Source organism: Dendrobates tinctorius, unplaced genomic scaffold (assembly GCF_039654945.1).
Source record: "Dendrobates tinctorius isolate UK_male_01 unplaced genomic scaffold, ASM3965494v1 ptg000324l, whole genome shotgun sequence".
NCBI classification, from domain to species: domain Eukaryota; kingdom Metazoa; phylum Chordata; class Amphibia; order Anura; family Dendrobatidae; genus Dendrobates; species Dendrobates tinctorius.
The window spans coordinates 1,149,244-1,174,906 of NW_027361991.1; the positions used below are offsets into that span (position 1 = coordinate 1,149,244).

The 25,663-nt window shown below is 49.2% G+C and overlaps 1 protein-coding gene across 1 annotated transcript in view; it reads left to right on the top strand.

Annotated features, from left to right (window-relative positions):
• The window catches only part of LOC141074123 (uncharacterized), a 236,798-nt gene extending 229,860 nt beyond the window's left edge, over positions 1 to 6,938 (top strand). The window contains exons 23-25 of the mRNA XM_073561654.1: positions 4,028 to 4,119; positions 5,732 to 5,805; positions 6,262 to 6,938. Coding sequence (XP_073417755.1) covers positions 4,028 to 4,119; positions 5,732 to 5,805; positions 6,262 to 6,327 — 232 coding nt within the window. The 3' untranslated portion in view covers positions 6,328 to 6,938. The remainder of the gene's footprint in view (positions 1 to 4,027; positions 4,120 to 5,731; positions 5,806 to 6,261) is intronic.
• Positions 6,939 to 25,663: the final 18,725 nt, after the last annotated feature.

Sequence of the window (25,663 nt, forward strand, 5' to 3'; positions counted from 1 at the left end):
TTTAAGCGTGCCCTAATAACACATTTTTTCAGACTGGCCTATCACCTCAACGCATTAACCTAAATATTCTTGTGTGACTTATTCAAAATCTTTTAACATATGCAGGATCCTTGCATCATGTTCTCACATGCTTTATGCATTTAATAGCCCTCTGTGTCTGTACTGTTACATATTTAGACTGTTAACCGTTTCATGCAGCAACAGGAACACCCGATTCTTACACTATGGCTGGTCCGAACAATAAAAGCCATTGTTACCACCCACCCTTCATGTCTCCCTTTTTTCCTCATAGACTGTAAGCTTGCGAGCAGGGCCCTCATTCCTCTTGGTATCTGTTATGATCTATGTGATTATTGTTATGCTGTAATGTCTATTGTTTGTACAAGTCCCCTCTGATATGTAAAGTGCTGCGGAATATGTCGGCGCTATAGAAATAAAATTAATAGTAATAATAAAATTAATAATAATAATATTAACAGTCTCAGAATTACCATAATCCGTTTAAGCATTCCAGAGTTATGACCTCATAAAGTGACACTGGTCAGAATTGTAAAAATTGGCCTTGTCAGGAAGGTGAAAACAGGCTTCGATGCGAAGGGGTTAAACAATTACAGCAGTAAAGGTCTAGCAACTACAAGGTAATGCAGGTTTGTAATCAATTACAGCAGAAAAGGTTTTCTGTCACTAGATGGTGCTGCAGAGGTTGTTTCTGGATGATACCACAATGAAGGCTTATTGCAGTAAAGTTCTCTGCCACTAGATGATGCTGCAGATATTTTAAAGGCTTACTGTAGTAAAGGTTTTTGACCACTAGATGGTGCTGCTGTGGTTTTTCTTAAGTGCTACTGAAGTAAGGTTTTCTTTCACTAGTTGGTGTTGCAAAGTTTTTTAATGGCTTACAGCAGTGAAGGTCTTTAGTAGTGAACGTGCTCATGTGCTAACTGAGTGTTTGAAAAATATGTTCAAGTCCCCATGGTTGCATGTCTCGATTGTCTCTGATTGTTAGGCAATCCCTGTATGTGTTGCGGCTGCTGCGCGGACTCGAAGATATTTTTTGAGCACGCCGAAGACACTCGGTTAGCATTCTCAGTTAAGACCTTAGCCCAGCACGTTCACTCATCACTAGACTTTAGCCACTAGTTGGTGCTGCAGAAGTTTTTACATAAATGCAGTACATGTTTTCAATCACTAGATGGTGCTGCAGAGGGTGATGTAGTGGAAAACAGAAAAAAAATCCCAGTTTTTTTCTTATTTACCATGTTCACTAAATGCTAAAACTGACCCGCCATTATCATTCTCCAGGTCATTATGAGTTCATAGAAACCAAACATGTCTAGGTTAGGGATGAGCGAGTAGTATAGTATTCGGACTCACTGTACTCGTTACGAGTAGCTCCTAATGCTCAGGTACTTGTAACGAGTAGCGAGTCCAATGTAAGTCTATGGGAAATGCGAGTAATGGGCTGTGCGGGACTGTGCTGGGCTGTGTGGGACTATGCTGGGCTTTGCCGGTACTGTGCTGGGCTGTGCAGGACTGTGCGGGAACTATTTCGGGCTGTGTGGGACTGTGCGGGACTGTGCTGGGCTGTGCCGGGACTGTGAGGGGACTGTGCCGTGCTGTGCTGGACTGTGCTGGGCTTTGCAGGCACTGTGTGGGTACTATGCTGGGCTGTGCAGGTACTGTGCGGGGACTATGCCGGGCTGTGCAGGTACTGTGCGGGGACTATGCCGGACTGTGCAGGTACTGTGCGGGGACTATGCCGGGCTGTGCAGGTACTGTGCGGGGACTATGCCGGGCTGTGCAGGTACTGTGCGGGGACTATGCCGGGATGTGCAGGTACTGTGCGGGGACTATGCCGGGATGTGCAGGTACTGTGCGGGGACTATGCCGGGCTGTGCAGGTACTGTGCGGGGACTATGCTGGGCTGTGTGGGACTGTGCCGGACTGTGCTGGGCTCTGAAGGTACTGTGCTGGGCTGTGAAGGTACTGTGCGGGGACTATGCTGGGCTGTGTGGGACTGTGCGGGACTGTGCTGGGCTGTGAAGGTACTGTGCTGGGCTGTGAAGGTACTGTGCTGGGACTGTGCAGGGCTGTGTGGGACTGTGTTGGCCTGTGCGGGGACTGTGCTGGGCTTTGCCGGTACTGTGCGGGGACTATGCCGGGCTGTGCAGGTACTGTGCGGGGACTATGCCGGGCTGTGCAGGTACTGTGCGGGGACTATGCCGGGCTGTGCAGGTACTGTGCGGGGACTATGCCGGGCTGTGCAGGTACTGTGCTGGGACTATGCCGGGCTGTGCAGGTACTGTGCGGGGACTATGCCGGGCTGTGCAGGTACTGTGCGGGGACTATGCCGGGCTGTGCAGGTACTGTGCAGGGACTATGCCGGGCTGTGCAGGTACTGTGCGGGGACTATGCTGGCTGTGTGGGACTGTGCGGGACTGTGCTGGGCTGTGAAGGTACTGTGCTGGGCTGTGAAGGTACTGTGCGGGGACTATGCTGGGCTGTGTGGGACTGTGCGGGACTGTGCTGGGCTGTGAAGGTACTGTTCTGGGCTGTGAAGGTACTGTGCTGGGACTGTGCAGGGCTGTGTGGGACTGTGTTGGCCTGTGCGGGGACTGTGCTGGGCTTTGCCGGTACTGTGCGGGGACTATGCCGGGCTGTGCAGGTACTGTGTGGGGACTATGCCGTGCTGTGCAGGTACTGTGCGGGGACTATGCCGGGCTGTGCAGGTACTGTGCGGGGACTATGCCGGGCTGTGCAGGTACTGTGCTGGGACTATGCCGGGCTGTGCAGGTACTGTGCGGGGACTATGCCGGGCTGTGCAGGTACTGTGCGGGGACTATGCCGGGCTGTGCAGGTACTGTGCGGGGACTATGCCGGGCTGTGCAGGTACTGTGCTGGGACTATGCCGGGCTGTGCAGGTACTGTGCGGGGACTATGCCGGGCTGTGCAGGTACTGTGCGGGGACTATGCCGGGCTGTGCAGGTACTGTGCGGGGACTATGCCGGGCTGTGCAGGTACTGTGCGGGGACTATGCCGGGCTGTGCAGGTACTGTGCGGGGACTATGCCGGGCTGTGTGGGACTGTGCGGGGACTGTGCTGGGCTGTGCGGGGACTGTGATGAGTTGTGCGGGACTGTGCTGTGCAGGGACTGTGATGGGCTGTGCGGGGACGGAGCGCGCTGTGCCGAATATTGCGAGGTGAGTAGTGAAATACTCGCCAGGATTCGAGTACCACGAGTACCGCATTACTCGCTCATCCCTAGTCTATGTTCTTTTTTATTTAAGTGGTGAAAAAAAATCCAAAATTTGATAAAAAATAAAAAGACGCCATTTTCCGTGACCCGTAGCATCTCCATTTTTCATGATGTGGGGCTGGGTGAGGGCTTATTTTTCTGCGCGCCAAGCTGATGTTTTTATTTAAACCATATAAATGCTCCAGACCTCTGGTTGTCATGCCGACCCATCGGGGACCTGCGATCATGTGACGGGGGTCAAAGATGGGCGAGATTTACGAGGCGCTTACGGTAAGCGCAAGTTAAATGCTGCTGTCAGAATCTGACTGCGGCATTTAGTTAACAGCCGCGGGTGGATCACGATTCCACCCGCGGCTGTTGCGGGCACATGTCAGCTGTATAGATCACTTTTCAGTCATTAGATGGTGCCACAGAGGTTTTAAGCAGATACTGCAGTATTGGTGTTTGGGCACTAGATGGTGCTGCAAAGAGTTTTACAGCCCAAACCTGAACATAAGCGCTTTCTAGTCTCTGTTGCTCACAGTCATATTTATTTTTAACAGCACACCATGTGGCCAGGTGTGGTATTGCAAAGAAAAGGAATAAAAAATCTGTAAAAATAAACTTTATTTGACAAGGTGAAGTAGGAGAGTTAGTGGCATTCATCCAGCCTTTTGGGGTAAATCTCTTCTGTCAGGAGTGGTCAAGGCTTTCTGGTAGTTGTAGTTTTTCAGCAGCTGGAGACCACAGTGTAGGGATATAATATACCTTGTGTCTGTTTTACAACCTTAGGGATGATTATTATGGAAAGATGGTGGATAACGAATATTACCACGATACGGAATTTGGCCCATCGAAACTATCAGAGTTTTCAGATGCTGAAGGTGAGTCCAAGCACGAGAATTTGTTGAAGAATCGTACAAGAAAAGATTTAATTACAGAAGAGGCAATTGATTTATAAGAAATCAAATGCAAATTTCATGACAAATGTTTTTTAAAAATCACCAGAATTTGATTTGCATGGATCCAGTAAAATGGAGTTGTATTGGCTACCATTTTTATAGGGCTGGGATTACAGCGTCGGACTGGAGCACCTTGGGCTCACCAGAGAAAATCATTCTTGGGACCCATATACAGTGCCTTGAGAAAGTATTCGCCCCCCCCCGGAACTCAGCAGTTCTAGCCCAAGCACTCTACTGTCCCACTGCTGTAGCTCCCTGCCTGGTCCTTCACCTGTCCCACCACTGCAACTTTTCACCCAGTCATTAGCCTGTCCCACCTTTCCAGCTCCCTGCCTGGTCCTTCACCTGTCCCACAACTGAAACTTCCCAATCAATCATTCACCTGTCCCACCTTTGCAGCTCCCTGCCTGGTTCTTCGCCTGTCCCACCACCGCAACTCACTGCCCGGTCCTTCACTTGTCCCACTGCTGCAGCTCCCTGCCTGGTATTTCACCTGTCCCAGCACTGCAACTCCCTGTCCGGTCCTTCACCTGTCCACCGCTGCAACTCCCTGCCTGGGCCTTCCCTCTTCCAACCGCTGCAGCTACCCACCCAGTCATTCACCTGTCCCACTGCAGCCAATCCCTGCCCGGTCCTCATCTTGTCCAATCACTGCAACTCCCCTCCCGGTCCTTCACCTGTCCCATCACTGCAACTCCCCATCCGGTCTTTCACCTGTCCCACCGCTGCAACTCCCTGTCCAGTCCTTCACCTGTCGCAATTCTGCATCTCCCCGTCCAGTCCTTCATCTGTCCCACCAAAGCCACTCCCCATCCAGTCCTCCACCTGTCCCACTCCTGCAGCTCCTCGTCCAGTCCTTCACCTTTCCCACCAAAGTCTCTACCTGCCCAGTCCTTCACCTGTCCCACCACTGAAACTCCACCCCTGGTCTTTTGCTCACTTCCAAACAGTCATCGCTCTTTGATGCCAATCTTCTGGGACTACACCAGGTATAGTCAGAGCTGGATGATGTGCATTGAAGAGCGTAGACCAATCTGAAGCAAACAGAGGACCGAGCAGGGAGCTGACCCCTGAGGCAGCAAGAGGGATGCGGAGCGGCCTAGGGCAAGAGAGTTGGCTTTTGTTCACTATTTTTCCACGATTATTACGTTTTGGGGTGTAGAGAGACCTCAGAACATAACTATCATATTTCCGAGGTAAATTTGATTTGGACTGAATCTTACTCGAATCTGCCAGAGTTTTGGATTTAGTGAGATTCGCTCATCCCTTGGTGATGCCTTTGGCGTTATGTGGGGGAAGGTGGACCACTGACTCTATGATTGGAAAGTAGGAGTGGCCTTATTGCTCCCTCCTGTCAATGACTAGGTGTCACCCTGTGGAGGAAAGCTAGACTCCTAGTTCTCGTTAGTCATGGGTGTCACCCTGCCGGGAGGGAGCAATTTATTGTTGTTTTGTCATGTTTCTTTGTCAGTCTGCAGGGAAATATTGATGAAATGTAATATCCTCCTTTGTGTCCTTTCCTTTTCTATAACAGAGTTTTATGGGACCACTATTTATAGAAACAAACCTTTCAGGCCATCTCTGGACAAAGTAGACCCAAAAATGACGGTAAGATAATAGTTATTGAGACTTCTCACCCCAGAAAGCATATCAGATTTGGGATTAGATGTAGCGCTACTCACCCAGTATCCAGAACGTCCACTCCACGGCTATCGATTACTATGAATTCCCCAACATGCTTTTCATTTTCACTTTACACCCATATGTAAGGTGACTTCACTATTTTTCACCATGTTTAGGGAATCTTGCCTTATATGTTTCAACCACTAGGTGTCGATTCAGCCTGTTGAACTGATAATGTTGACAGTGATCTGTGATCAGTGCAGCTCAGAGACATTGCCTCCAGTCACAGCGCACCTTGTGGTCAGGCATGGTATTGCATGAAAAACGTGAAAGACCGGAAAGATGAATAAGATCCAAACTGCAAATTATGTCGACGCTAAATGTATGTGTGTCACATAAATCTTCTAAGTAGTCTTTTTCCATTTGTCTTCTCTTATACAGGTGCAAATTAAGAGACCAGAAATCCTTTGTATGACAAACCAGACATATCAGACCTATGATCTGTAACTCCGCTGCATGGATTTGATGGGACACACCAGGGACTGCGATGAGAACCCCGGCAATCTCGTTAATGAGGAGATGTTTTTTTCCGTCAGGGGAGAAGTGGTCTTTATGTCTATACTCTATGGAAATGTAATGGTACTTTCTGAATCCTATAAATTATAGGGTACAGCGTCTTATTCAGCTCAGGTGGGCTCCAAAGTAAACCTTACAGGTTCTATCTTCCCTTTCTTTAAGGACCAGGATGAAATCAATGATTCTAGTAAATACTGTACAATGTGCACTGCATGTCTTCACACCCTTGGCCCAGTTTCAAGTATTTCTTAGGGTCAAAAATCAGTAGTAAAAGCGGCCAGCAGCAGAAATCAACTTCTTCTAATCCCGATTGCTACAAAATGGGCTTCTGAACGTAAAATGGAAATACAAATATTCTGCGTAACTGAGAGGAAGGATCACAGAATCTGTTTCCCTCCCGTGGATCCATGGTCACCTGGTCCAGCATTGTCCATTTCTGCCATTCTGGAAACCAAGCTGCGTCAACAATTTCCATAGCACAACATTGTATTGTTGTTTTCTCTATGTAATTAATACTGTAAATAAATTCTTGTCTTTCTTCATTTCTTTTTGGCATTTTCTTCCTAAATGTGTAACTTTCTTTTCATAATACATTCTCTACTGTGACATGTTACCATTGCGTTATTCAGCAGCCACCACTAGTAGGAGCTGAAGAGCTTCCAGCATACAGACTTTGTTTCTCCCCTCCGTTGTCTGCAGTGTTGAGCCCTCCATATTACCCCTATCATGGCTGACTCCCTCTATTCTTAACACGATAATCCAGCGCACTCAAGTTACATCTCACTTATTGGACTTACAGACCTGCTCAGGCTGCTAGACATCTCCTGAGTATTCATGTAGTGGGTGCGCCCATCACTGCATCAAGATTGAGAGACTCCTGACAAAAAAACAGCTTTGCTTACCTTGTTGCACCTGCTACATCAAGTTCCAGAGTCTCTTGATTAACCCAGGTCTGCTCCTCATATTGAGCTCTGCTATCATCCACTAACAAACCCTATTCCTTTCCTAACACTGAGCTGTGCTATAACTAGATTGAAAGTCTCATGCTAAACCCTGTTCTGCTGCATTTTGTGATTCTCTTGACTAAATCATCTCTGCTCTACTTGCTGGACTCTACTACATTCTAGTCATGAGTCTCCCAGACGAATTCATTTTGCTATGCTCTGAATTGTTCTAAACAGCTGATCTTCCCCCCATTGGGTCTCCTTTACTACTCTACTGTGTGTGCTATTATTATAGAGTCATAGAATGTTAGAGTTGGAAGGGACCTCCAGGGCAGTGGTGTAACTAAAGTCTGATGGACCTCGATGCAAGTTTTGGACTGGGCTCTGCCATCCTGAGTAATATACAGTATATATATGTTTACAGTATATAAACAGTATTTATTATATGTAGAGAGGGAAGAATAGTAATCATAAACTTTCTCAAGCACCACGCCTTGAGAAAGCGAAACGCGCGTCGGAGCAGTGTGAGCCATTCTATCCTCATACGCCATGGGTAAGTTGTTGGTCCCATTACTGATTTATGACCAGTTGTGACTTGGGCTACATATGTGGGAACTTGTGTATTATAATTGGTTTCAGTGTCCTTGGTTACACTTCAAATCTGCACAATCTGCACTTCTCAGTATACTGACACATTTAATGAGAGTGTACCTACTTTACTCTTTTTTTCTTAATTCTTGGTGTGCCTGTATGCACTGCATATTTTGTAAACTGTAAAGAATCTTGAGCCAATTAACACTTGCTACTCACTACCCAGACTCGACATCACCGTACTATTTGGTGATTTTTAGTACCATGGAGGATACTTGTGATGGATAGGAATACCCCCTTGTACTTGTTGTTTCTCCTTTGCTACAAGCCCTCTTCTTTGTAATGTTATTTGATATTTTATATATTGTATTGAATAAACTTTATTTTCTTTTATGCCATTTTTGTGGTTTATGATTACTCCATTGTTCCATCTTTGCATGTAATTAGTAGGAGTACTCCACACTATTATGTCTTTCAAAATCTGATATGGGGGAACGGCACTACACTTATTAAGGTCTCGACTAGAGTTGAGCGACTTTTGTTTTTTTAGGGTCGCGTTTCGTTTCGTGAAACCCGACTTTTCCAAAAGTCGGGTCGAGCAAGATCGTCCGATTATAGGGAAAAGTCGGGGTCGTCACGAAACACGAAACCCAATGTAAGTCAATGGGGAATAAAAGTCGGCAGTGAGAGGAGGACAGGAAACACACCAACAGTGCCCATTTGAATGCCAAAAGCATCAATTCTTCTTACTTAAGCTTGTCAACCTTAATTAACTTCATAATATAAGTTACGCACTGAAAAATAGGGGTTATTTGGCTAAAGCTGTGGGGGGGGAGGGCTGGCTGCAGGTTTTCATGTGCCCTCGGCGAAAGAGCGCCCCTTTAACACATACCACAACTCATCATGCTCCGATACGGCAGAGAAATAGCGGTATAGTACAATGAAAAATACCTCACTTTTTACATCTCATGACGAGGCCCATCTATTTCTCCATACAGAATCATTGGTCCCATATAATGTTTGAAACAGTATATGATGAGCTCCACATAATGCTACATTATATGTTGGTCCCCATGGATGAAGCTCCACTGTCTTATGGGCCCAAATAATGCTCCAAACATAATGGGCCCCATTTCTAATGCTCTAGTGTATAATGGGCCCTGTAAATGCTGCTCCAGTGTCTGATGTCCACCTTTGGAATGTTCCAGTGTATGGTGGGCCCCATCTATCATTCTCCAGAGTATAGTGCTCCCCAAAAATTGCTGTCCCAACATTGAAAACAATCAAATAAGTCTCCTCGCTAGGGAATCCCTGTACTTGTCTGGACAGGTGCTGTAGCTTGCTTAACAGCTCGCCAGCCGTTCTCACGCCCAGTATGGATTGCACGTGATTGCACAAAGGTTAGAAAGGGTACCGTATCCCTGGATAACATGTATGGATAGCGTACACATTCAAAATATATGTCTATACAGCATGAGGCAGGCTCAGACGGTGTTAGGCCCAGTATGGATTGCACGTCATTGCACAAAGGTTAGAAAGGGTACCGTATCCCTGGATAACATGTATGGATAGCGTACACATTCAAAATATATGTCTATACAGCATGAGGCAGGCTCAGACGGTGTTAGGCCCAGTATGGATTGCACGTCATTGCACAAAGGTTAGAAAGGGTACCGTATCCCCGGATAACATGTATGGATAGCGTACACATTCAAAATATATGTCTATACAGCATGAGGCAGGCTCAGACGGTGTTAGGCCCAGTATGGATTGCACGTGATTGCACAAAGGTTAGAAAGGGTACCGTATCCCCGGATAACATGTATGGATAGCGTACACATTCAAAATATATGTCTATACAGCATGAGGCAGGCTCAGACGGTGTTAGGCCCAGTATGGATTGCACGTCATTGCACAAAGGTTAGAAAGGGTACCGTATCCCTGGATAACATGTATGGATAGCGTACACATTCAAAATATATGTCTCAGGAGGCAGGCTCAGACGGTGTCAGGCACAGTATGGATTTGACGGACCAGATTACACAGCGGAGGAGCAGGGAGAGGTAAAGATTGCAAATGCTGGGGCCCTGCCCAAGCAAGGGGGGCCCACTCTTGGGCGTCGGTACTGGCACTGGGCCCCTCATAGTACAGCGGTGTGTCTGACGGCGGGTGTGCACCACCGCCGTCAGAGACACTTGATTGCACTATGAGGGACCCTGTGCCAGTGCCCGCGCCCAAGAGTCGGCCTACCCACCTGTCCAGGGCAACGGCACTCGCACGGTGTCGTGCGCTAGGTGGTTACCCCGGCCATGGGGGGGAGGCAGCACAGTTAGGGAGTTTTAGAAAGTGGCATATGTTGATGTTGGACATTCAGCTGATGCAAAAGGCGAAATAGGTGAAGTACCAGGAAGAGGTGGACCAAAGCAAGCCATTTTTCTGTCACCCTATGTGTCATCAGGGGAAGGTGGGACAAAATCCTTGGAAACCCATGCGTGGTTCATTTTAATGAAGGTTAGATCATCCACATTTTGGGTTGACAGACGGGTCCTTTTTTCTGTCAGGATTGATCCAGCTGCACTGAAGACTCTTTCCGATAGCACACTTGCAGCTGGGCAAGCGAGCTCCTGTAAGGCATATTGGGCCAATTCAGGCCAGGTGTCCAGTTTAGCGGCCCAATAGTCAAAGGGGAATGACCTGTGTGGGAGAACATCGATATGGGAGGAAAAGTAGTTTGTAACCATAGTTGACAACTGCTGTCTCCTGTCACTTTCCATCGATGCAGTATTACCAGTTGTGTGAGCGGTATTTGAAAAATCAGTCCACAACATTGTCATGAAACCCCTGTCTCCAACGCCACTTCTGCTGTGTGCACCACGAACACCTCTGCCAAGCTGCCCCCGGCCCGTACGGCTCGTGTGAGAACCATCACCGCTGCTGTGTGCTGGGAATGCCTCAAGCAACCGATTTACCAGAGTTGCTTGTTTATTAGCCAATATTAGGTCAAGGTTCTCCTGTGGCATGATGTTTTGTAATTTGCCTTTATAGCGTGGATCCAGGATGCTGGCCAACCAGTAATCGTCATCGTTCATCATTTTGGCAATGCGGGGGTCCCTTTTTAGGATCCGCAAGGCATAATCTGACATGTGGGCCAATGTTCCCGGTGTCAATGATGCACTGCGAGTGCTGGGTGGAGGAGCACTTTCTGGCAAATCCACATCCCTCCAGTCACGCACAAACCCTGTACCAGACATTGCCACGCCAACATTTTCACTTGCCCCATGAGATGCATCCTCCTCCCCTAAGTAATCATCCCCATCATCCTCCTCCTCCTCCTCCTCTTCTTCCTCGACCTCGTCCAGGAGAGGTCCCTGAGCAGACAATGGCTGAATGTCATCAAGGATTCCCTCCTCCTCTTCCTCCTCATCAACATTGGCTGCAGACGCCTGCTCCTTAAGGTGCGTCAAAGTTTGCATGAGCAGACGCATAAGTGGGATGCTCATGCTTAGGATGGCGTCGTCTGCGCTTACCAGCCGTGTGCATTCCTCAAAACACTGAAGGACTTTACAAAGGTCTTTCAGCTTCGACCACTGCACGCCTGTCAACTCCATGTCTGCTCTCAAAGTGCCTGGCCGTGTATCCTCCCACAAATGCATTATGGCCTGCCTCTGCTCGCACAGCCGCTCCACCATGTGCAGGGTGGAGTTCCACCTTGTTGCAATGTCGATAATGAGGCGGTGTTGGGAAGGTGGAGCAATCGCTGCAGCTTCTGCATACGAACGGAGTGTACAGGCGACCGGCGGATGTGCGCGCACAGTCTTCGCACCTTCTGGAGCAGGGCTGTTAACTCCGGATAATTGTTGAGGAAGCACTGCACCACCAGGTTCAAGGTGTGAGCCAAGCAAGGTATGTGGCTGAGTTTTGAAAGGGCTATGGCTGCCACAAAATTACGGCCGTTATCACTAACTACCTTGCCTGCCTCAAGATGTACACTGCCCAGCCATGACTCAGTTTGTCGCTTCAAGTACTCGGCCAGCACTTCGGCGGTGTGTCTGTCGCCCAAACACATAATCTGCAACACAGCCTGCTGACGCTTTCCACTAGCTGCTCGATAGGGGGACACATCGTGTGCAACAGTGGCAGCTGCAGATGGAGTGCTCGTACGACTGCGCTCTGTGGACGAGCTTTCGCTTCTGGAGGAGGAGGAGGAGGAGGAGGGTCGAACGCCTACAGCCAACTGTTTCCTATACCGTGGGCTAGGCAGCACTGTCCCACCACCGCTGTCCCCTGTGGACCCTGCATCCACCACATTAACCCAGTGCGCAGTGATGGACACGTAACGGCCCTGGCCATGCCGACTGGACCATGCATCAGTTGTGAGGTGCACCTTTCCGCTCACTGACTGCTTGAGTGCATGGACAATGCAGTCTTTCACATGATGGTGGAGGGCTGGGATGGCTTTGCGAGAGAAGAAGTGGCGACTGGGTAGGTCATAGCGTGGTACTGCATAGGCCATGAGTTCGCGGAAAGCTGTGCTTTCCACCAACCGAAAGGGCATCATCTCAAACGAGATTAGTTTGGCAATGTGGGCGTTCAAACCCAGTGTACGCGGATGAGAGACTGAGTACTTTCTTGACCTACTCATAGTGTCTGGGAGGGTGAGCTGGACTTGAGAGCTGCATATGGTGGAAGTAGCGGTGGACAGGGCGGACTGAGAGAGGGTTGATGATGGTGATGGAGTTGGTGTTCTTTCTGATGGCCTAGAATCAGTCTTTCGTTGATATAACAGTGGGTTTTCCCTGACTGCTGTGGCCTTGCAACGACACCTCAACATTTGCTGCTGTGCTAACCGGTGGGCTTACAGTGGGGGAAACAATGTAGCGTTGCTGACTACCTTCGTTGTGATCAGTTGCACATGTGGCACTTGAGGTTTGGTGTTGTGTCCACGCTTGCAAGTGCATGCTGGTTAAATGTCTAAGCATGCAACTGGTATTCAAATTTTTCAGATTTTTCCCTCGGCTAAAGGTCTTTGCGCACTTCTTACAGATAACCTTGGCCTGATCATGAGGATTTTGTTCAAAAAAGTGCCACACTGCACTCTTCCTACTTTGGCAGACATTTTGCGGCCTAGCACGCTGTGATCTTTTGACCCTCTGGACAAGCTGTCCAGCAACTCTTTTGATGTTTGGAACCTGTCTTTGGAGTGCTCCGGGCCTGCCAGATAACAGCTGTTGCGATGTCGATGTCTGCTGTGGATGCTCCTCATCTGAGCTATTGGAAGCAGCACCCTCTTCCCCCAATGGATGCCAATCTGGGTCAACAACTGGGTCATCCATCACCTCCTCTTCTATGTCATGTGCACCTTTCTCTGTGTCACCGTGTATGGTGGTATAGTGTGCGGGAAGGGGCACCTGAGTCTCATCAGGGTCAAAATCTGGCTCTGTACACTGCGAGGACAATGTAGTGCTCTGAGTGAATGTACCAGCAGAATCATCCATCAGCGGCTGTGCATCAGTGCACTCCATGTCAGATTCATCTTGGCCTGGGTAATTCACCATTTGACTTGATAATCCAGGCATGGTATGTGAAAACAGCTCCATGGAGTAATCAGTAGTATGGCCTGCGTCATCCTTCAATCTTGGTTGGGGTGAAGGACACAAGGAAAGGTGTGGTTCATGAACATGAGCCTCCAATGACGACTCAGTGCTTTTACTTTTTACAACTGAAGAAGAGCAGGCGATAGAGCTGGAGGCTGAGTCAGCAATGTAAGACAAAACTTTTTCCTGATGCTCTGCCTTTAAAAGCGGTTTGCCAACTCATAGAAAACTAAGCGTTCGAGGCCTTATGTAGCCAGACGATGACGCAGGGTCAGCACCTCCTGCATTCGGTCCTATTTTGCTCTTGCCACTACCATCAGATCCACCACCAACACCATCATTACCAGCTGCCAACCCCCGCCCAATTCCACGGCCTCTTCCACCAGCCTTCCTCATTTTTGGTAGAAATGTAGACAAAATCCAACAAACTATATAGTAATGTAAAACAAGGTACAAGGTGTCTATAGGACAGGGGAGATTTAGAATTTCTGCACACACTTGTGGACAGTGGACACTTTTGGATTGTGTGAGGCCCACTGATATCTGAGCGCTATGTGACACGCTCGATGGCACAGCTGCCTGTGACCAAAGTGACGAGAGGATAATGGAGATTTTGAATCTCTGCGTACACATTTGGACACTGGACACTTGTAGATTGTGTGAGGCCCACTGATATCTGAGCGCTATGTGACACGCTCGATGGCACAGCTGCCTGTGACCAAAGTGACGAGAGGATAATGGAGATTTTGAATCTCTGCGTACACTTTTGGACACTGGACACTTGTGGATTGTGTGAGGCCCACTGATATCTGAGCGCTATGTGACACGCTCGATGGCACAGCTGCCTGTGACCAAAGTGACGAGAGGATAATGGAGATTTTGAATCTCTGCGTACACTTTTGGACACTGGACACTTGTGGATTGTGTGAGGCCCACTGATATCTGAGCGCTATGTGACACGCTCGATGGCACAGCTGCCTGTGACCAAAGTGACGAGAGGATAATGGAGATTTTGAATCTCTGCGTACACTTTTGGACACTGGACACTTGTGGATTGTGTGAGGCCCACTGATATCTGAGCGCTATGTGACACGCTCGATGGCACAGCTGCCTGTGACCAAAGTGACGAGAGGATAATGGAGATTTTGAATCTCTGCGTACACTTTTGGACACTGGACACTTGTAGATTGTGTGAGGCCCACTGATATCTGAGCGCTATGTGACACGCTCGATGGCACAGCTGCCTGTGACCAAAGTGACGAGAGGATAATGGAGATTTTGAATCTCTGCGTACACTTTTGGACACTGGACACTTGTGGATTGTGTGAGGCCCACTGATATCTGAGCGCTATGTGACACGCTCGATGGCACAGCTGCCTGTGACCAAAGTGACGAGAGGATAATGGAGATTTTGAATCTCTGCGTACACTTTTGGACACTGGACACTTGTAGATTGTGTGAGGCCCACTGATATCTGAGCGCTATGTAACACGCTCGATGGCACAGCTGCCTGTGACCAAAGTGGCGAGAGGATAATGGAGATTTTGAATCTCTGCGTACACTTTTGGACACTGGACACTTGTGGATTGTGTGAGGCCCACTGATATCTGAGCGCTATGTGACACGCTCGATGGCACAGCTGCCTGTGACCAAAGTGACGAGAGGATAATGGAGATTTTGAATCTCTGCGTACACTTTTGGACACTGGACACTTGTGGATTGTGTGAGGCCCACTGATATCTGAGCGCTATGTGACACGCTCGATGGCACAGCTGCCTGTGACCAAAGTGACGAGAGGATAATGGAGATTTTGAATCTCTGCGTACACTTTTGGACACTGGACACTTGCGGATTGTGTGAGGCCCACTGATATCTGAGCGCTATGTGACACGCTCGATGGCACAGCTGCCTGTGACCAAAGTGACGAGAGGATAATGGAGATTTTGAATCTTTGCGTACACTTTTGGACACTGGACACTTGTGGATTGTGTGAGGCCCACTGATATCTGAGCGCTATGTGACACGCTCGATGGCACAGCTGCCTGTGACCAAAGTGACGAGAGGATAATGGAGATTTTGAATCTCTGCGTACACTTTTGGACACTGGACACTTGTGGATTGTGTGAGGCCCACTGATATCTGAGCGCTATGTGACACGCTCGATGGCACAGCTGCCTGTGACCAAAGTGACGAGAGGATAATGGAGATTTTGAATCTCTGCGTACACTTTTGGACACTGGACACTTGTGGATTGTGTGAGGCCCACTGATATCTGAGCGCTATGTGACACGCTCGATGGCACAGCTGCCTGTGACCAAAGTGACGAGAGGACAATGGAGATTTTGAATCTCCGCGTACCTTTTTGGACACTGGACACTTGTGGATTGTGTGAGGCCCACTGATATCTGAGCGCTATGTGACACGCTCGATGGCACAGCTGCCTGTGACCAAAGTGACGAGAGGATAATGGAGATTTTGAATCTCTGCGTACACTTTTGGACACTGGACACTTGTGGATTGTGTGAGGCCCACTGATATCTGAGCGCTATGTGACACGCTCGATGGCACAGCTGTGACAAAAGTGACTAGAGGATAAGGGAGATTGGATTGCTTTTAAAAAAGCAGTTTGCGGAGCAGTGGGTAAACAGCAATGCCAGCGTGTCAGGAAGCCTTAAAAGGCAGCCCAACAACCAACACCACTGATACACCACAATATAGCCTCCCCTTGCACTGCACACACAGTGACTTGTGTGTTGTGCAGGCCAAATTGCTAGCAGCAGAAGCAGTTTTTTTGTGTTCTTCCCTGCCTAACGCTCTCCCTACAGAATCAGCAGCAACCTCTCCCTATACTTAGATCGGCAGAAGTAAGATGGCGGTCGGCGTGCATGCCCTTTTATACCCCCTGTGACGCCCACCAAAGCAAGCCAATCACTTGCATGCCCTTCTGAAAGATGGTGGTGACCCGTGCCTAGGTCATCACGTTGCCCACAGTGTCCGTGGATCCTGATTGGCTGAAAAAGAGCGCAAAACAAACTTTTGAAACGCGACTTTGGCGCGTAAGTCGCCGACCTCGTGGCCGACCTCATCCTAGGGTCGGGTTTCGTTTCATGAAACCCGACTTTGCCAAAAGTCGGCGACTTTTGAATTTTTTCGACCCGTTTCGCTCAACTCTAGTCTCGACACTATAGACTCATTATGCGCATTGTGAATATCTGGCTAATATATATATATATATGCAGGGTGGGCCATTTATATAGATACACCTAAATAAAATGGGAATGGTTGGTGATATCAACTTCCTGTTTGTGGCACATTAGTATATAGGAGGGGGGAAACTTTTCAAGATGGGTGATGACTAGTGTTGAGCGATACCACCCGATATTGAAAAATATCGGATCGGATTGGATCGGCCGATCTAAAAAAAATGTCGGGTATCGCTGATTCCGATCCCGGAAGTCCCATTCAAGTCAATGGAACAGAAATATCGGAATTGAAAAACCCCTTTCTTTCCTTGTAGGTTAATGCTACATGAAGAAAAACAACAAAGAATAATGTTGAATGTATTGTAGGAGGTGGAGGAGACATTAATGGCATAGAGGTTTAGCCCAATCAAATGGAATAGCAGTAATAATTTTTTAATTTTAAAGACGTTAGGAGTTACAAAGATATTGACTATGTTAACCTCTTTTATATTTTGTCATATATGTATGTTTCACTACTTCCATGCTCTTCACCTTCTTTTTTACTTCTCCCACACTTTCTCCTTCATCATCCTCAGCAGCAGCATCTTTTTCATCAACTTCTTCTTCACCTTATTCATCATCTTCTTCTTCTTGTTCACCTTCTTCCTATAATTTTTTTTTTACATTCTTCATATTCTTCTTATTCAACTATTATTCTTCTTCATATTCTACTTCGTCATCTTCTTCCTATTCGTCTTCTTCATCATATTCTTATTTGTGACAGGCATTCCTGTAGTTGTTATCTAGAAAAGTTAGAAGTTTACACCTTCCGTTCTGCCTGTCACAAAAGATTTACAGCAGGATTTGTCCGCGTTCAATTTTGCCTGCAGCAGCAGGCATTTTCCAGGGGCACCACGAGGAGGAACGGACTCACCCCCATACACTGCTTAGTCTTCTTCTGCTTATAATTTAGATAATATCATTTGCTCTTATTTTTAGTCTTATGCTTAATGTTCTTCTGCTTTTGGTTTTTCTGCTTCTTGGCCTTCTGTCTCTTGTTGTTCTGCATCTTGGTGGTTGTCGTCATGTTCTTTGTCCTCGTGGTCATCTTCTTGACTGTCATCTTTTTGGTCTTCTACGGTGTGGTCTGCAGGGTCATCTTCAGGGTCATCGTCAGGGAGATCCAGAGTGAGAATCAAAAAACTATTCCACAAGCTTGAACTTGGAAAAGTAGCAGAAGGTACAAGAAGGCTGAGGAACTGCCGAGAACCAGCTGACGGTACTGGAACCCGGATGGGTAGCAGAAGGAACAATAGCAAATGGAACTAGCGAGGGCCAGCTGACTTTGCTGGAACCCGGAGGGGCAGCAGAAGGAACAAGAGCCAATGGCACAACCGTGGACCAGCTGACGGTGCTGGAACACGGTTACTATGCAGGAGGTACCTGTGCTATAAAGCACTACCAAGGACCAGCAGACGCTGCTGGAACTCGGATAACAAGAAGGAGGCACCTAGGCCAAAGGCTCTGCCGAGAACCAGCTGACGGTGCTGGAACCCGGATGGGTAACAGAAGCTGCAAGAGCAAATGAAACTAGAGAGGACCAGCTGATGGTGCTGGAACCCGGAGGGGCAGCAGAAGGAACAAGAGCCAATGGCACAACCGTGGACCAGCTGACGGTGCTGGAACATGGTTACTAAGCAGGAGGTACCTGTGCTACAAAGCACTACCAAGGACCAGCAGACGTTGCTGGAACTCGGATACCGAGAAGGAGGCACCTAGGCCAAGGGCTCTGCCGAGAACCAGCTGATGGTGCTGGAACCCGTATGGGTAGCACAAGGTACCCATAATCAACAAAGTTGCAAGGCCGCGAGCAGGACGCAGTTACCGAAACCCACCGGCCAACAGGGGGTGCTTGTCCTATTGGCACTACGGAACCAGCCTTTATTACCAGAACCCGCAGCCCACATAGGAAGCACCGAAACTGCAGGCACCATAGACTCGGCTAACCAGACCGCAACACGACAGGACAACGTATTGGTGGCAAAGCGACATTGACACTACCCGGAAACAGCAGGCGTGCTGGAACCAGGCTGGGCAGGAGGGAGTGCCCGTGCCAAAGACACTTCCGAGAACAAGCTGACGGTGCTGGAATCCGGATGGGTAGCAGAAGCTACAAGAGTCAATGGAACTACCGAGAACCAGCTGACGGTGCTCAAACCCAGAGTGGCAGCAGAAGGAACAACAGCCAATGGCACAACCGTGGAACAGCTGACGGTGCTGGAACACGGTTACTAAGCAGGAGGTACCTGTGCTAGAAAGCACTACCAAGGACCAGCAGACGTTGCTGGAACTCGGATACCAAGATGGAGGCACCTAGGCCAAAGGCACTGCCGAGAACCAGCTGACGTTGCTGGAACCCGGATGGGTAGCAGAAGGTACCCATGAAAAAGACAAAGTTGCAAGGCCGTGAGCCCGCCGCAGTTACCGAAACCCACAGACCTACAGGGGGTGCTTGTCCTATTGGCACTACAGAACCTGCCTTTAGTACCAGAACCCGCAGCCCACATAGGAAGCACCTAAACTTTGGGCACCATAGGCTCGCCAGTGGATCCACTGATGAGTGTCCGGCAAGGTCTCCTGCTCTGTCCACATTCCCACTACTAGTAATGGGAATGTGGACAGAGCAGGAGACCTTGCCGGACACACATCAGGGGATCCACTGATGTGACAGAGCCCCTGTAACCCAGGAACAAGTGTGGATTGTGCAAACGCCACTTCAGAGCAGCCACTGGCGGAGTTGGAGGCCAGGGGAAATACTAGAGACAGTGGAGCCAGAGGCCTAAGTGGAGCATGGTTAAAAATCAGTAGTAGTGTGACTGTGTAGGCAGCAGGAGACTTTGCCATCCACACAGCAGGGAAGCAGCTGGCATTACTGAACCCCACTGACACCGGAGCGAGTGTTTCTATCTGTGCGGATGGCACTACCAATCAACAACTGGCTGTGTTGAAGCCCAGGATCAATCACCGAGCTGGCTGAGGCCAACTTGGAGCAAGTAGAAAATAAGATGTCATGTGATTTGGGAGGAAGCAGTACACTTTGCCATCCACACAGCAGGGGAGCAGCAGACATTACTGAACCCCACTAACACAGGAGCTTGTGTGTTTTTCTCTGTGAAGACGGCACTTCTGAACACCAACTGGCGTTTTTGGAGCCCAGGATCAATCATGCAGCAGGCGGAGGCGAACTTGCAGCAGGTTTTATATAGGTTGTAGACTGCTACTGATTATAACCGTGCTCCACTATGTCCTCTGGCTCCACTGACTCTAGTTTTTCCCCTCGCCTCCAACCCCGCCAGTTGCTGCTCTGAAGTGGCGTCTGCACAATCCACACTTGTTCCTGTGTAACTGGGGCTCTGTCACGTGAGTTGATCCCCTGATGTGTGTCCGGCAAGGTCTCCTGCTCTGTCCTCATTCCCGCTACTAGTAATGGGAATGTGGACAGAGCAGGAGACTTTGCCGGACACACATCAAGGGATCAACTGACGTGACTGAGCCCCAGTAACACAGGAACAAGTGTGGATTGTGCAGATGCCACTTCAGAGCTGTAACTGGTGGGGTTGGAGGCCAGGGGAAATACTAGAGACAGTGGAGCCAGAGGCCATAGTGGAGCATGGCTACAATCAGTAGTAGTCTACAACCTATATAAAACCTGCTGCAAGTTCGCCTCCGCCTGCTGCATGATTGATCCTGGGCTCCAACAACACCAGTTGGTGTTCAGAAGTGCTAGACACAGCAGACATTACTGAACCCCACTAACACAGGTGCTGGTGTGTTTTTCTCTGTGAAGACGGCACTTCTGAACACCAACTGGTGTTGTTGGAGCCCAGGATCAATCATGCAGCAGGCGGAGGCGAACTTGCAGCAGGTTTTATATAGGTTGTAGACTACTACTGATTGTAGCCATGCTCCACTATGGCCTCTGGCTCCACTGTCTCTAGTATTTCCCCTGGCCTCCAACCCCACCAGTTACAGCTCTGAAGTGGCATCTGCACAATCCACACTTGTTCCTGTCTAACTGGGGCTCTGTCACGTGAGTTGATCCCCTGATGTGTGTCCGGCAAGGTCTCCTGCTCTGTCCTCATTAACACTACTAGTAATGGGAATGTGGACAGAGCAGGAGACATTGCTGGACACACATCAGGGGATCAACTGACATGACTGAGCCCCAGTAACACAGGAACAAGTGTGGATTGTGCAGACGCCACTTCAGAGCAGCAACTGGCGGGGTTGGAGGCCAGGGGAAAAATTAGAGACAGTGGAGCCACAGGCCTAAGTGGAGCACAGTTAAAAATCAGTAGTAGTTAGAATGTGGATGGAGCAGGAGACATTGCTGTCTAGACAGCAGGGGAGCAGCTGGCGTTAATGAGCCCCACTAACACAGGAGCTAGTGTTTTTCTCTGTGCAGACGACACTTCTGAGTGACAACTGGCTGTGTTGAAGCCCAGGGATTATAGTTCAGGTGGTAGAAACATGAACACAACAGGAGACCTGGATACTGTTGCCAACCAATCTATTCGGGAAGAGGACTGGCAAATGCTGGCGAAATCCAGGCCTTGTTCATTTTCAGAAAAGTAAGCCGGTCAACGTTATCGGAAGATAGTCACGTGCGACGGTCTGTTAGTACACCACCTGCGGCACTAAAGACACGTTCCGATAATACACTGGCAGCAGGGCAAGCCAGCACCTCCAATGCATACTGGCTAAGCTCTGGCCATGTATCCAGCTTAGAGACCCAAAAGTTGAAGGGGGAAGAGCCATCTGGGAGTACACTGACAGAGCAAGACGTGTAGTCTGTCACCATCTGACGGAAACGTTGCCTCCTGCTGACTGGAGCCGTCTGTGTTGGTGTAGACAATTGTGGCGGACACACAAAACTTTGCCACATTTGGGCCATAGTGGTCTTGCCTTATGCTGAGGCGCTGCCTCTGCTCCCTCTTTGTGCCAAGTTTCCACCACTGCCTCGACGCACAGAGCTGCTTTGTAAAGCACTAGCACCACTGCTGTCGGGTGGAATGGAAAACATGATGGACTGCACCAGTGTGTCTTGGTACTCCTGCAGTTTACGCTCCCAGGTCAACGGTGGTATGAGGCTTTGGAAGTTGTCCCGGTAGCGTGGATCTAGGAGGGTGTACACCCAATAATCAGTTGTGTTGAGAATGTGGTCGATGCGGCGGTCGTTTCTCAGGCACTGCAGCATGAAATCAACCATGTGCTGCAGACTCCCAACTGCCAAAGAAACGCTGTCCCCTGCTTGATGCGTCATCTCTGCCTGCTCTGCATCACCCCACCCTCGCTGTACATACTGACTAGAGGATTGTGTACCTCCCTCCTCTGGAGAGATGTCTTCCTCCTCCATCGACGCCTCCTCCTCAAAAAGTGTCCCCTGCCTAGGCCTGTGTGAGGAACCACGTAGCGCAGACTGTCAAGAAGCAGATGGCATTTGGGACTCCTCATCCTCCACCTCTTCCAAAACCTCCTCCCTTAGTGCTTGCAGTGTTTTTTGTAGCAGGCAGATAAGGGGGACAGTCATGCTGACTAGTGCATCATCTGCACTCGCCATCTGCGTGGAATCATCGAAGGCACGCAAAACGAGGCAGATGTCCTTCATAGAGGCCCACTCAGTGGTGCTGAAGTGTGACCGGCGCACAGTGCGACTTGTTTGCGCCTGATGCAGCTGGTACTCCATGACTGCTGCCTGCTGCTCACACAACTGCTCCAACATATGTAACGTTGAATTCCACCTGGTGGGTTGGTCACATATGATGCGATGTTCCGGAAGGCGTAATCGGCGCTGCAGAGCAGCAAGGCGCGATCTTGCCGTGCTGGAACGCCGCAAGTGAGTGCACTCTATGCGGACCTTGTGCAGCAGTGCATCTAGATCTGGATAGTCCCTCAGAAAACTCTGCACGACCAAGTTCAGCACATGTGCCAGACATGGGATGTGAGTGAGGTTGCCTAGGCCAAGAGCTGCCACCAGATTTCGGCCATTGTCACTAACTACCAAGCCCGGCTGGAGATTCGCTGGCAGAAACCACACGTCGCTCTCCTGCTTGATGGCATTCCAGAGCTCCTGCGCTGTGTGGCTTCTATTCCCCATAGAAATTAATTTGAGTACGGCCTGTTGACGTTTGGCCACGGCTGTGCTCATATCTGTCTTAACAGGCTCCTGCTGCGCTGTTTCTGAGGAACTTGAGTAGGAGGAGGAGTCAATGTGTACAGACTGGATTCCTGCAATCCGTGGAGTTGGCAGAACACGTACAGTGCCACTCTCCATTTCTGTACTCGGATCCACAGCATTGACCCAATGGGCAGTGAGGGAAAGGTATCGTCCCTGTCCATGGTTACTGGTCCACGCATCGGTGGTCAGGTGGACCTTGCTACTGACGGCATTTAGTAGCGCATGTTGTATTTTTCCCTCCACATGTTTTTGCAGGGCAGGGACGGCTCGCCTGCTGAAATAAAAGCGGCTCGGCACTGTGTATTGTGGGACTGCCAATGCCCTCAACTCCCGGAAGGTGTCAGTCTCCACCAGCCTAAATGAGAGCATTTCAAGTGCCAGTAGCTTGGCAATGCCAGCATTCAGAGCCTGTGCTTGGGGATGGTTTGCCGAGTATGGCCGCCTTTTATGCCATGCCTGTGCTACCGATGGCTGTAGAGTGGCCTGGGAGTGTGAAGAGGACTGGGAACGTGGTGCTGTGGGTGGAAGTTCACTGGGTCTCCGGACAACATTGCCAGAGGTTCTTCCTTGGCGATCCTGTGAGGAAGCCGAACCAGCTGTGTGTGAGCTGGAGGAAGAGGCCCCAACACGAGCTGAAGAGGTGGTAGGTGGTGCTGTATGTTGGCCTACGTCTTCAGTGTGTCTGTGTAACTCCACCTCGTGCTTGGTCCGCACATGTTTCCACATATTTGTGGTATTGACGTTGCTGACATTTTTCCCTCTTTTGACGTTCTGATGACACAGCTTGCATTTGACAAAGCAAATGTCATCTGCAACTGTGTCAAAAAAGGACCACGCACTGCAAGTCTTTGGAGCGCCCGTTTTGCCTTTTGAAAGAGGAATTCTCCTACCGGGTGCCGAAGTGGAGGCTACAGGCAACCAAGTCTGCCCCCTCCCTCTTCCACCTGTTTTGGCCGTTCGGGGAATCTCTTCAGCAGAGCTGCTCCCACCACCTTCCTGTTCCTCACGCCATGATGGGTCAAGGACCTCATCATCTACACTCCCGTCTTAAAACACCTGCTTCTCCTGGGTTGTCTCGCCAGCTCCGTACGCACCAGAAAGTAGTAACTGAGTCTCATCATCATCTGATGCGTACTGAGGTGTGCTGACCATTGGCACTGGCCCCCGCCTCTTCAGATTCCAAGGGACAAAGAAGTTGCGCATCACTGCATACTCCCTCTTCTTCACATTCTTGAATGCTGCTTGGCTGGCCCCCTCTTTCCAAGCCTACAGATTCAGAGAACAGAAGTAGAGACTGTGATGGCTCCTGTCCAGTGCTCTCTGACTGCCTAGGCACTTTGGCAGGTGGTGAAGAGACAGATGGTTGCTCTTCGGAGCTCTGGCCCTGAGAGGACGTGGAAGTAATTGAAGTCGATGCGTTAGCTGCCACCATCTGATAATGGCTTCAATTTGTTCCTCCCGCAGCAGTGGGGTACGGCGAGGTCCTACAAAGCTGCGCATAAAGGACTGTTGCCTGGTGAAACTGGGGGATGCTGACTCACTGGTGCCAGCAGCAGGCACAGAATCCCCACGTCCTCTCCCTGCAGAATCCCCACGTCCTCTCCCTGCAGAATCCCCACGTCCTCTCCCTGCTGAAACTCCATGCCCACGTCCACATGCCTTATCCCCTGCCTTCATCTTGCTAGACTGATAAAGATAGGCAGAAAAGTACAAAGGGGGGGCTTAGTGTGCTTATTCCTGAACAGCTGGAACAGGTATAAGAAACACTAATTTTATGAAGTGTGTGTGTGGACTACACTTTAATAGGAGCTAATGTGGCTTACACAACTGTCAAATGTAGTGTTTATTGAACTTTATTTTGTTTTTTTGTTTTTTTTTTAAAACTAAAAGGATGTGACCAAAGATTTGAGAGTGATAGTATCACAAACTTTTTGGAGCTATTACAATGCAGGCAGGTAACCTACAATGCAAAAGATGAGGCTCCAAAAAGCCAGAAAAAAAGGCTCCTCTATCTACTCCTATATAGTGTTTGCAACCAACCAATGTAGATGGATACGGATGGATGCACACTAATAGGAGAAAAAAAAGGAGCTGCAATAAAAGAAAAATGTGTGAGGCAGTGATGCACGCTGAGCGGTCTACACTTAGACGGAGCTGCAGGACACACTACTCAGCGTGAGCTGCACTCACACACTGTCAGAGACCTCTCAGACAGCCGTGAACAGTGCAGAGAAGTGGGCACTAGCACTGAAAGACTGCAGAAAGGCTCCGCTGTGTACTCCTTTAGTGTTTGCAACCACCGTATATGGATACGGATGGATGCACACTAATAGGAGAATAAAAAATGAGCTGCTATAAAAGAAAAATATGTGTGAGGCAGTGACGCACGCTGAGCGGCCTACAACCAGACGTAGCTGCAGTACACGCTACTCAGCGTGAGCTGCACTCACACACAGTCAGAGACCTCTCAGACAGCCGTGAACAGTGCAGAGAAGTGGGCAGTGCACTAGCACTGAAAGGCTGCAGAAAGGCTCCGCTGTCTACTACTAGTGTTTGCAACCAACGTATATGGATACGGATGGAAGCACACTAGATAGAATTTATGAAAAATAAGCAGCTAGAAAAGAAAAATATGTATGAGGCAGCAATGACGCACGCTGGGTGGCCTACAACCAGACGTGGCTGAAGGACCCACCACACAGCGTGAGCTGCACTCAC